Below are 12,621 nucleotides of genomic sequence, written 5' to 3'. Positions count from 1 at the left end.
AATACCTAAAAAAAAAGAAGGGAAAAAAAGAAACTAATAATTAAAGAGCAGCAGTAAAACAACAATAGCGAGGCTATATACAGGGGTACCGGTACAGAGTCAATCAATGTTCAGGAGTCTTATGGCTTGGGGGTAGAGCTGTTTAGAAGCCTCTTGGACCTAGACTTGGCCCTCCGGTACCGCCTGCCGTCCGGTAGCAGAGTAAACAGTCTATGACTAGGGTGGCTGGAGTCTTTGACAATTTTTAGGGCCTTCCTCTGACACCGCCTGGTATAGAGGTCCTGGATGGCAGGAAGTTTGGCCCCAGTGATGTACTGGGCCGTTTGCACTACCCTCTGTAGAGCCTTGCGTTCAGAGGCGAAGCAGTTGCCATACCAGGCAGTGATGGTGCAGATGAAGAACCTTTTGACGATCTGAGGACCCATGCCAAAACGTTTAAGTCTCCTGAGGGGGAATAGGTTTTGTCGTGCCCTCTTCACGACTGTCTTGGTGTGCTTGGACCATGTTAGTTTGTTGGTGATGTGGACACCAAGGAACTTGAAACTCTCAACCTGCACCACTACAGCCTCGTCGATGAGAATGGGGGCGTGCTCGGTCCTCCATTTCCTGTAGTCCACGATCATCTCCTTTGTCTTGATCACGTTGAGGGAGAGGTTGTTTTCCTGGCACCACACAGCCAGGTATATTTGTGTGTATTGTGTGTATTTGTGTGTATTGTTGTGAATTGATACTACTGCACTGTTGGAGCTAGAGAACACAAGCATTTCGCTACACCCACTCAAGCACATCTGATAAATATGTGTATGTGACCAATATAATTGGATTTGATTTTTGTATGGTAAAAGCAATCATGTTATTCTCTTGGTACACACACACACACACACACACACACACACACACACACACACACACACACACACACACACAAACTAAACGAATAAAAGTTGGCAGTTTGTCATGTGTGGAGACTGTTAGGTTGGCTACCATCAATATTAGCTCAGAAGAAGACTTGAAAGCTACCGTTCTCTGTCTACAGTAGGAGTATATTCAAACTGAATCTTTGTGGACAGTGTGCCCCTTTTGTGTTCCTGTGTTTTGACGGTTTGACAAAGTAAATACAATTTATGAGGTCTCGGGGTTTTACCTTCTTTGTCAAAGGCTATTTAAAAAGTAAAGAAATAGTGGGTGTTGAGAAAGATAATACTGTTTACAACAGTGTTCTAAACATGGAAAAGTATGAAAACAGAACAAACATGCATCATAGGCCACTGTAAGTGGACCTGTCATCCAGGAAATATTGTAAAGCATATGTTAGGCTATGATATGTCTATTAAATGGGGATGACTCCAACGTGGGCTGGAGAGGAAGCAGATGATCTATCTCACAAAAAATGTTTATCTGTGAAGAAATTTCTTGCATTGATAAATAAATAATGATGTACTTAATCCTTCACAGACAGGCTGGGTTCTTTGTTATGTATTACACATCCTAGGAGAGGAGCTTTACCTACCTGCCTGCCTGTCTGCTGGACTTCTGAGGGACCTGCCTGCCTGTCTGTCTGCTGGACTGCTCAAGCACCTGCCTGCCCGTCTGTCTGCTGGACTGCTCAAGCACCTGGCTGCCTGCCTGTCTGTCTGCTGGACTGCTCAAGCACCTGCCCGCCTGTCTGTCTGTCTGCTGGACTACTCAAGCACCTGCCTGCCTGCCTGTCTGTCTGTCTGCTGGACTACTCAAGCACCTGCCTGCCTGTCTGTCTGCTGGACTACTCAAGCACCTGCCTGCCTGTCTGTCTGCTGGACTACTCAAGCACCTGCCTGCCTGTCTGTCTGCTGGACTACTCAAGCACCTGCCTGCCCGCCTGTCTGTCTGTCTGCTGGACTACTCAAGCACCTGCCTGCCTGTCTGTCTGCTGGACTGCTGAGGGACCTGCCTGCCTGTCTGTCTGCTGGACTGCTCAAGCACCTGCCTGCCTGCTGGACTGCTCAAGCACCTGCCTGCCTGTCTGTCTGCTGGACTGCTCAAGCACCTGCCTGCCTGCCTGTCTGCTGGACTGCTCAAGCACCTGCCCGCCTGTCTGTCTGTCTGCTGGACTGCTCAAGCACCTGCCTGCCTGTCTGTCTGCTGGACTGCTCAAGCACCTGCCTGCCTGCCTGTCTGTCTGCTGGACTGCTCAAGCACCTGCCTGCCCGTCTGTCTGCTGGACTGCTCAAGCACCTGCCTGCCTGTCTGTCTGCTGGACTGCTCAAGCACCTGGCTGCCTGTCTGTCTGTCTGCTGGACTGCTCAAGCACCTGCCCGCCTGTCTGTCTGTCTGCTGGACTGCTCAAGCACCTGCCCGCCTGTCTGTCTGCTGGACTACTCAAGCACCTGCCCGCCCGCCTGTCTGTCTGCTGGACTGCTCAAGCACCTGCCTGCCTGCCTGTCTATCTGCTGGACTGCTCAAGCACCTGCCTGCCTGCCTGTCTGTCTGCTGGACTGCTCAAGCACCTGCCTGCCTGCCTGTCTGTCTGCTGGACTGCTCAAGCACCTGCCTGCCTGCCTGTCTGTCTGCTGGACTGCTCAAGCACCTGCCTGCCTGCCTGTCTGTCTGCTGGACTGCTCAAGCACCTGCCTGCCTGCCTGTCTGTCTGCTGGACTGCTCAAGCACCTGCCTGCCTGTCTGTCTGCTGGACTGCTCAAGCACCTGGCTGCCTGCCTGTCTGTCTGCTGGACTGCTCAAGCACCTGCCCGCCTGTCTGTCTGTCTGCTGGACTACTCAAGCACCTGCCTGCCTGCCTGTCTGTCTGCTGGACTACTCAAGCACCTGCCTGCCTGTCTGTCTGCTGGACTACTCAAGCACCTGCCCACCTGTCTGTCTGTCTGCTGGACTACTCAAGCACCTGCCTGCCTGCCTGTCTGTCTGTCTGCTGGACTACTCAAGCACCTGCCTGCCTGTCTGTCTGCTGGACTACTCAAGCACCTGCCTGCCCACCTGTCTGTCTGTCTGCTGGACTACTCAAGCACCTGCCTGCCTGCCTGTCTGTCTGTCTGCTGGACTGCTCAAGCACCTGCCCACCTGTCTGTCTGTCTGCTGGACTGCTCAAGCACCTGCCCGCCTGTCTGTCTGTCTGCTGGACTACTCAAGCACCTGCCTGCCTGTCTGTCTGTCTGCTGGACTACTCAAGCACCTGCCTGCCTGTCTGTCTGTCTGTCTGCTGGACTGCTCAAGCACCTGCCTGCCTGTCTGTCTGCTGGACTGCTCAAGCACCTGCCTGCCTGTCTGTCTGCTGGACTGCTCAAGCACCTGCCTGCCCTGTCTGTCTGCTGGACTGCTCAGCACCTGCCTGCCTGTCTGTCTGCACCTGCCTGTCCTGTCTGTCTGCTGGACTGCTCAAGCACCTGCCTGCCTGTCTGTCTGCTGGACTGCTCAAGCACCTGCCTGCCTGTCTGTCTGCTGGACTGCTCAAGCACCTGCCCTGTCTGCCTGCTCAAGCACCTGCCTGTCTGTCTGCTGGACTGCTCAAGCACCTGCCTGCCTGTCTGTCTGCTGGACTGCTCAAGCACCTGCCTGCCTGTCTGTCTGCTGGACTACTCAAGCACCTGCCTGCCTGTCTGTCTGCTGGACTGCTCAAGCACCTGCCTGCCTGTCTGTCTGCTGGACTACTCAAGCACCTGCCCGCCTGTCTGTCTGTCTGATGGACTGCTCAAGCACCTGGCTGCCTGCCTGTCTGATGGACTGCTCAAGCACCTGCCTGCCTGTCTGTCTGTCTGCTGGACTGCTCAAGCACCTACCACAACATAGGCTATTTTGCTGCTAAACTGTCTAGAGAGTGATCTGATATCTGATTTTTAAAAAGTAAGTACATAAACCCTGCTTTATAGGAACATAAATGTATGTTGTGTCTTATAATTGGGTATGTTATGGGGTGGCATCATGGGTGACTGACATGACTAGTGGTGGCGTACTTTTTCCTATGGCATGGAATTGAAAATGAAATATAAACGTTTTATATTTTCAGTGATATCATAGCTGGTGGTGGCGCGTATAAAAATACACAATTTGTTCTTTAGCGGCTTGCAGAGGTCAGGGGAAATTGAATGGTGCATTTAAAGCAATTCTCTCTTTGAGAGCGAGGAGGAGAACCATGATATTTTATTTCCAGTATGCCTGTACGTGTATGTGTGTTTTCGTGCCTGCGCGTGTCTGTGTGTGAGGCTGGCTGTAGCCCTACGTGTGTCGCCCCCCCTTCTCTCTTTGTCCCTCCTCCATAGTAAGAATCAACCGAGCGCTATCAATCGGCTCGCATCCTGCTGCAAACTAGGATAAGCCACCACCACAACAACCTTCACTTCACTTTCACGTTCATTTAGCCCCTCTCTCTCTCTGACACACCGACCAGCAGCGTCCTATGATTTGCCTGCCTGAGATGCGATTTCGCTCTCCCCTTTCCCGGAGAATATCGTCCGTTACTCCCCACTGAAAGACCATGCCCGAGACGGGGGCGGCGGGAGCAGCAGTCCCTGCAGCAGCGGGTAGCAGCTCCTCCGAAAGCAGTGGTGGCACCGAGAGCTCGCGACACAGACACCGATCGCAAGGCGAAGGGGAAAAGACAGATCAAAGTGCTGCCTCCTCGCAGCAAACGTCATCCGGTGTACTGGGTGAGTCCGTCTTTTCAAAGGGTCGGTTGGGCCGGGGACGGAAATTGAATGTAGAATTGTAGCGACAGGACAGGTGGATGTGGCAGGAAAATGAGATGAGCAGGGCATCACAATATAGCCAATAGCCTACTGCCACCGCAGCGTCTTTTTTGTCTTTATGCACCGGGCCCGTAGAAAAGCATCCCACATCTTGTCTTGTTTGTAAAATGATGTATTTGTCCTCAAAGGTCAGTGTATATTCGTCGCTGTTTACTAGGCTACAAACATCCTATTCCATATGTTCAGAGACATTGTGTTGTATATGTAGGCTATCTCCAGCAGCCTGACATGTGGGAGGTTAGCCTGTAAATGCAGCAACGTCCCAGTTGCCAGCTTCTTGACGAATTAACCTTTTAATGTCACTGAAAGATTAGGCGACAGTATTCTGAGCTTTCGAGCGGTCCGGGTTATGATCGTTGGCCACGAAAACATCACATTATACTCTACACTACACAGAGCCTGTTCAAACCGAAACGGATTTCGCACAATAGACAGATTAATCTTTTGTTATTTAAATTATGTATTGTGGGAAGAATGTTGGTGACATTGTGTCCCTTCTATCACTGGGTTTATGAATTCGTTCGGATTTGTAGGGTCTATAACTGGACCCGTTTATTTGAATAAGCAACATCGGTCATATTCTGCGCGGGGCCTGTATTATTTTTGGGATACGGTCCCGGGGCCTGTGTTATTTTTGGGATACGGTCCCGGGGCCTGTGTTATTTTTGGGATACGGTCCATGCTTCATGTGGGAACTGGAGCCGGGATTCTGGGAACTGCATCAGCTGCGTGTGGCTGTTTTCGTGTCTTGACTGAAGGGCGGCCGAGAGAGCACAGGCAGCATGCTTCCCCAAAAAATAAATACATCGGCCTCACTTGAAGGCAGAGTTAACCATTTAAGTTTTAATAGTAATTTCCTGCAATTCAATACATTTCGCCATGGAGTTGGGTGATCACATGTCCCGGATTGTGCGGGACAGTCCTGCATTTTGGCCCTTTGTCCCGTGTCCCGCAACCCCGCACCCAAACAAGCATGTCCCGCAATTTATCAACAAATTCAAACGCCATTTAATTTTTTTTTAAATTGTTCCGTATTTCAGTCAGACATTCCAACCTGTCTCTTGCAGTCACGTTGCGCTTATGAAACACATCTATACCATAAGGATGTGATAGCCATGGTGATGTTTAACACCTCCAATCGTTGGAGAGATCTGATATCCTGTGCAGCGCAAGACAAGACGTTGGCCAATGTTTAGTTTCTAGATGCGCTTCAATTAGCTCGTTCCGTGCAGCAAGAGCAGGGGTGTAGTGCTGCTGGAGCGGACTGGAGCGGGCTGGAGCGGACTGTAGCGGGCTGGAGAGCGGACTGTAGCGGGCTGGAGAGCGGACTGTAGCGGGCTGGAAAAGGACTTTAGCGGGCTGGAGCGGGCTGTAGCGGGCTGAGCGGACTGTAGCGGACTTTAGCGGGCTGGAGCGGGCTGTAGCGGGCTGAGCGGACTGTAGCGGACTGTAGCGGGCTGGAGAAGGACTAGAGCGGACTGTAGCGGACTGTAGCGGGCTGGAGCGGACTGGAGAAGGACTAGAGCGGACTGTAGCAGGCTGTAGCGGGCTGGAAAAGGACTAGAGCGGACTGGAGCGGACTGTAGCTGGCTGGAAAAGGACTAGAGCGGGCTGGAGAAGGACTGTAGCGGACTGAGCGGGCTGGAGAAGGACTAGAGCGGACTGAGCGGACTGTAGCGGGCTGGCGCGGACTGGAGAAGGACTAGAGCGGACTGTAGCAGGCTGTAGCGGGCTGGAAAAGGACTAGAGCGGACTGGAGCGGACTGTAGCTGGCTGGAAAAGGACTAGAGCGGGCTGGAGAAGGACTGTAGCGGACTGGAGAAGGACTGTAGCGGGCTGAGCGGACTGTAGCGGGCTGGAGCGGACTGTAGCGGGCTGGAGAAGGACTGTAGCGGGCTGAGCGGACAGTAGCGGGCTGGATCGGACAGTAGCGGACTGGAGCGGACTGGAGAAGGACTGTAGCGGGCTGGAAAAGGACTAGAGCGGACTGTAGCGGGCTGAGCGGACTGTAGCGGGCTGGAGCGGACAGTAGCGGACTGGAGCGGACTGGAGAAGGACTGTAGCGGGCTGGAGAAGGAATGTATCGGGCTGGAAAAGGACTGGAGCTGACTATAGCGGGCTGGAAAAGGACTAGAGCGGACTGTAGCGGGCTGAGCGGACAGTAGCGGACTGGAGAAGGACTGGAGCTGACTGTAGCGGGCTGGAAAAGGACTGGAGAAGGACTGGAGAAGGACTGTAGCGGACTGTAGCGGGCTGGAGCGGACTGGAGAAGGACTGTAGCGGGCTGGAGAAGGACTGTAGCGGGCTGGAAAAGGACTAGAGCTGACTGTAGCGGGCTGGAGAAGGACTGGAGCAGACTGGAGAAGGACTGTAGCGGGCTGGAGCGGACAGTAGCGGACTGGAGAAGGACTGGAGCAGACTGGAGAAGGACTGTAGCGGGCTGGAAAAGGACTGGAGCTGACTGTAGCGGGCTGGAAAAGGACTAGAGCGGGCTGGAGAAGGACTGGAGCGGACTGTAGCGACCACTCTGCAACTTCTCACAATGGGGCTGTTTTAGTAAAGTTAGATCAAAGCTGAATCAATGTCTTTGAATATCACATAATGATTGATTCGGATTCTACATAACATAACCAAATATAATAGCCCAGTATAATGTTACTGTTACACCAAAAACACCACCTAATTTCTGATGATATTTTAGGATTGTTAGCTGAATGGTCACTAAACAAATTCACCAGATCACCCCACTAAACATAATATGCTTTGATTGAAACTAAATACACGAAGGCAGGTGTTTTAATCGTTTGCTTACTTTGACTTTGACCTTATGCCAATTAACATAAGCAGAGTAAGGTGTTTACATGACTAATGCCAAACTCGACCTACTGCCATAATGAGGTTAATATTGATTTATTACTGTGTATGTAAAATTACCCACTGAGTGTACAAAACATTAAGAACACCTGCTCCTTCTGTGAATCCAGGTGAATCCAGGTGAAAGCTATGATCCCTTATTGATGTCGCTTGTTAAATCCACTACAATCAGTGTAGATGAAAAGGGATGAGACATGTTAAATAAGGATGTTTAAGACTTGAGACAATTGAGACATGGATTGTGTGCTGTTCAGAGGGTGAATGGACAAGACAAAATATTTATTAAGTGCCTTTGAAAGGGGTATGGTAGTAGGTGTCAGGCGCACCAGTTTGTGTCAAGAACTGCAACGCTGCAGGATTTTTCACACTCAACCGTTTTCTGTGTGTATTAGGAAGGTGTTCTTAATGTTTTGTACACTCAGTGTGCAGTTTACACCATCTGCTCTAATTCACTCACAAAACAGTCATTCAATAGGATCTGAATACAAATTCCCATCAAACTGATGGAGATGAAATGATTGGTATGCAGATACAGTTTGGACATTTCACCAGTAAAACATGAAGAATTGTCATTCGCGATTGACAGTGATTATGGCCTATTTTGAAATTGGGCATGCCTAACTTGGTGAATGAGGATATTTAAAATATATATATATATATTTTTTTGACAATATACAGTGGGGCAAAAAAGTATTTAGTCAGCCACCAATTGTGCAAGTTCTCCCACTTAAAAAGGTACACTTCAACTATGACAGACAAAATGAGAAGAAAAAAAATCCAGAAAATCACATTGTAGGATTTTTAATGAATTTATTTGCAAATTAAGGTGGAAAATAAGTATTTGGTCAATAACAAAAGTTTATCTCAATACTTTGTCATTGCCAACAAAGGGAATATAACAGAGGTCAAACGTTTTCTGTAAGTCTTCACAAGGTTTTCACACACTGTTGCTGGTATTTTGGCCCATTCCTCCATGCAGATCTCCTCTAGAGCAGTGATGTTTTGGGGCTGTTGCTGGGCAACACGGACTTTCAACTCCCTCCAAAGATTTTCTATGGGGTTGAGATCTGGAGACTGGCTAGGCCACTCCAGGACCTTGAAATGCTTCTTACGAAGCCACTCCTTCGTTGCCCGGGCGGTGTGATTGGGATCATTGTCATGCTGAAAGACCCAGCCACGTTTCATCTTCAATGCCCTTGCTGATGGAAGGAGGTTTTCACTCAATCTCACGATACATGGCCCCATTCATTCTTTCCTTTACACGGATTAGTCGTCCTGGTCCCTTTGCAGAAAAACAGCCCCAAAGCATGATGTTCCACCCCCATGCTTCACAGTAGGTATGGTGTTCTTTGGATGCAACTCAGCATTCTTTGTCCTCCAAACACGACGAGTTGAGTTTTTACCAAAAAGTTATATTTTGGTTTCATCTGACCATATGACATTCTCCCAATCTTCTTCTGGATCATCCAAATGCTCTCTAGCAAACTTCAGACAGGCCTGGACATGTACTGGTTTAAGCAGGGGGACACGTCTGGCACTGCAGGATTTGAGTCCCTGGCGGCGTAGTGTGTTACTGATGATAGGCTTTGTTACTTTGGTCCCAGCTCTCTGCAGGTCATTCACTAGGTCCCCCCGTGTGGTTCTGGGATTTTTGCTCACCATTCTTGTGAACATTTTGACCCCATGGGGTGAGATCTTGCGTGGAGCCCCAGATCGAGGGAGATTCTCAGTGGTCTTGTATCTCTCCCATTTCCTAATAATTGCTCCCACAGTTGATTTCTTCAAACCAAGCTGCTTACCTATTGCAGATTCAGTCTTCCCAGCCTGGTGCAGGTCTACAATTTTGTTTCTGGTGTCCTTTGACAGCTCTTTGGTCTTGGCCATAGTGGAGTTTGGAGTGTGACTGTTTGAGGTTGTGGACAGGTGTCTTTTATACTGATAACAAGTTCAAACAGGTGCCATTAATACAGGTAACGAGTGGAGGACAGAGGAGCCTCTTAAAGAAGAAGTTCCAGATCTGTGAGACCCAGAAATCTTGCTTGTTTGTAGGTGACCAAATACTTATTTTCCACCATAATTTGCAAATAAATTAATTTAAAATCCTACAATGTGATTTTCTGGATTTTTTTCTAATTTGTCTGTCTTAGTTGAAGTGTACCTATGATGAAAATTACAGGCCTCTCTCATCTTTTTAAGTGGGAGTACTTGCACAATTGGTGGCTGACTAAATACTTTTTTGCCCCACTGTATGTTGGCCTAGGCAGACATTGCGATTGGAGGATATATTTTATGCATTTTCTATGATGATATAGAATTATATTGTATAGGATGATATATTCAACAGGCTACATCTGTCGGTACAAACTTTGAGGAAATTACAAGGTCATTTCTATTCTAATTGCGCTCCAGCACCTAAAAACATATCACTAAACAATGAGTGGGAGGGTGGCGAGACAGTTGTTTAAGATACTCTATCAAGAGAGAGTTGTTTAAGATACTCTATCAACAGACAGTTGTTTAAGATACTCTTTAAGATACTCTACCAACAGACAGTTGTTTAATATACTCTATCAACAGAGAGTTGTTTAAGATACTCTACCAACAGTCAGTTGTTTAATATACTTTATCAACAGAGAGTTGTTTAAGATACTCTACCAACAGACAGTTGTTTAATATACTCTATCAACAGAGAGTTGTTTAAGATACTCTTTAAGATACTCTATCAACAGTCAGTTGTGTAAGATACTTTTTAAGATACTCTATCAACAGACAGTTGTTTAAGATACTCTTTAAGATACTCTATCAACAGAGAGTTGCAGTAGTATGGATGGGAGAAGACAAGTGCCTGGATTAGGACCTGTGTCACTTCCTGTGTGAGGTAGGGTCGTACTCTCTGGATGTTGTAGAGCATGATCCTGCAGGAGCGAATCACTGCTTTGATGTTTGTAGAGAACGACAGGGTTTAGTCCAGGGTCACACCAAGGTTCTTTGCACTCTGGGAGGAGGACACCACAGAGTTGTCAACCGTGATGGAAAGGTCTTGGAGCTGGCAGGCCTTCCCTGGGAGGAAGAGCATCTCCGTTTTGTTGAGGTTGTGGGCTGTCATCCAAGCTGAGATGTCTGCCAAGCATACATAGATACGTACCGCCACCTTGGTGTCAGAAGGGGGAAGGAGAAAAGTAGTTGAGTGTCATCACAATGATAGGAGAGACCATGTGAGGATATAACAGAGCCGAGTGACTTGGTGTAAAGAGGAGAGGGCCTAGAACCGAGCCCCGGGGGACACTAATAGTGAGAGCACGAGTTGCAGACACATCCTCTCCACGCCACATGGTAGGAGCGACCTGCCAGGCAGGATGCAATCTCGGAGCGTTTAGAGCCTGAGACGTCCAGCCCTGAGAGGGTGGAGAGGAGGATCTGATAGAGCCTGAGACATCCAGCCCTGAGAGGGTGGAGAGGAGGATCTGATAGAGCCTGAGACGTCCAGCCCTGAGAGGGTGGAGAGGAGGATCTGATAGAGCCTGAGACGTCCAGCCCTGAGAGGGTGGAGAGGAGGATCTGATAGAGCCTGAGACGTCCAGCCCTGAGAGGGTGGGGAGGAGGGTCTGATAGAGCCTGAGACGTCCAGCCCTGAGAGGGTGGAGAGGAGGATCTGATAGAGCCTGAGACGTCCAGCCCTGAGAGGGTGGAGAGGAGGATCTGATAGAGCCTGAGATGTCCAGCCCTGAGAGGGTGGAGAGGAGGATCTGATAGAGCCTGAGACGTCCAGCCCTGAGAGGGTGGAGAGGAGGATCTGATAGAGCCTGAGAGGGTGGAGAGGAGGATCTGATAGAGCCTGAGACGTCCAGCCCTGAGAGGGTGGAGAGGAGGATCTGATAGAGCCTGAGACACCCAGCCCTGAGAGGGTGGAGAGGAGGATCTGATAGAGCCTGAGACGTCCAGCCCTGAGAGGGTGGAGAGGAGGATCTGATAGAGCCTGAGACGTCCAGCCCTGAGAGGGTGGAGAGGAGGATCTGATAGAGCCTGAGACGTCCAGCCCTGAGAGGGTGGAGAGGAGGATCTGATAGAGCCTGAGACGTCCAGCCCTGAGAGGGTGGAGAGGAGGATCTGATAGAGCCTGAGACGTCCAGCCCTGAGAGGGTGGAGAGGAGGATCTGATAGAGCCTGAGACGCCCAGCCCTGAGAGGGTGGAGAGGAGGATCTGATAGAGTCTGAGACGCCCAGCCCTGAGAGGGTGGAGAGGAGGATCTGATAGAGCCTGAGACGCCCAGCCCTGAGAGGGTGGGGAGGAGGATCTGATAGAGCCTGAGACGTCCAGCCCTGAGAGGGTGGGGAGGAGGATCTGATAGAGCCTGAGACGCCCAGCCCTGAGAGGGTGGAGAGGAGGATCTGATAGAGTCTGAGACGCCCAGCCCTGAGAGGGTGGAGAGGAGGATCTGATAGAGCCTGAGACGTCCAGCCCTGAGAGGGTGGGGAGGAGGATCTGATAGAGCCTGAGACGCCCAGCCCTGAGAGGGTGGAGAGGAGGATCTGATAGAGCCTGAGACACCCAGCCCTGAGAGGGTGGAGAGGAGGATCTGATGGTTCACGGTGTTGAAGGCAGCAGATAGATCTAGGAGGATGAGAACAGAGGAGAGAGAGTCAGCTTTGGCAGCGCGGAGAGCCGCCTTGAAGCCTGAGAGAGATAATGAGAGGGTTTGTCAGAAACAGCACGTTCAAGTGTTTTGGAAAGAAAATAAAGAATGGACACTGGTCTGTCGAGAGGGGAGAAAGAGGTCAAGGCCTAGGGTAGTTATGTGTGAGTGGGATCAGTGGACTAGAAGGCTGACTGAATGAGGATGAAATGTTGTCAACCTTTTTTATGGTTGACAAAGTCATCTGCGGAGAGTGGAGAGGGAGAGTGTAGAGGGAGGAGGTGGAGAGGGAGAGTAGAGAGAGGAGGTGGAGAGGGAGAGTAGAGAGAGGAGGTGGAGAGGGAGAGTGGAGAGGGAGGAGGTGTAGAGGGAGGAAG

At 50.1% G+C, this 12,621-nt stretch overlaps 1 protein-coding gene and 1 long non-coding RNA gene across 17 annotated transcripts in view; one reads left to right on the top strand and one right to left on the bottom strand.

Annotated features, from left to right (window-relative positions):
• Positions 1-1,582: 1,582 nt before the first annotated feature.
• On the bottom strand, positions 1,583-3,759 carry LOC127907894 (uncharacterized). Of its 13 annotated transcripts, XR_008065490.1 has the most exons (6): positions 3,579-3,759; positions 3,507-3,542; positions 3,378-3,449; positions 3,211-3,282; positions 2,331-2,762; positions 1,789-2,290 (listed from the first exon to the last, which is right to left on the bottom strand). It is a non-coding gene; the product is annotated as an uncharacterized LOC127907894 (long non-coding RNA). The 13 variants fall into 13 exon arrangements; XR_008065487.1 differs by lacking the exon at positions 3,378-3,449 and adding an exon at positions 1,583-1,614 and having other exon boundaries at positions 2,063-2,290; positions 3,211-3,286; positions 3,475-3,759; XR_008065478.1 differs by lacking the exon at positions 3,378-3,449 and adding an exon at positions 1,609-1,738 and having other exon boundaries at positions 2,103-2,290; positions 3,211-3,286; positions 3,475-3,759.
• A 46-nt stretch (positions 3,760-3,805) lies between these two features.
• Positions 3,806-12,621, top strand: part of ano8b (anoctamin 8b) — a 97,590-nt gene continuing 88,774 nt past the window's right edge. For all 4 annotated transcript variants that reach the window (XM_052464332.1, XM_052464331.1, XM_052464330.1 and 1 more), the window contains exon 1: positions 3,806-4,637. In XM_052464332.1, the coding sequence (XP_052320292.1) occupies positions 4,466-4,637 (172 nt within the window). In that variant the 5' untranslated portion in view covers positions 3,806-4,465. The remainder of the gene's footprint in view (positions 4,638-12,621) is intronic.

The sequence above is a fragment of the Oncorhynchus keta genome, chromosome 1 (assembly GCF_023373465.1).
Source record: "Oncorhynchus keta strain PuntledgeMale-10-30-2019 chromosome 1, Oket_V2, whole genome shotgun sequence".
Classification (NCBI taxonomy): domain Eukaryota; kingdom Metazoa; phylum Chordata; class Actinopteri; order Salmoniformes; family Salmonidae; genus Oncorhynchus; species Oncorhynchus keta.
The sequence above is the reverse complement of the archived record's forward strand: the minus strand, read 5'-3'. Positions and strand labels throughout refer to the sequence as shown.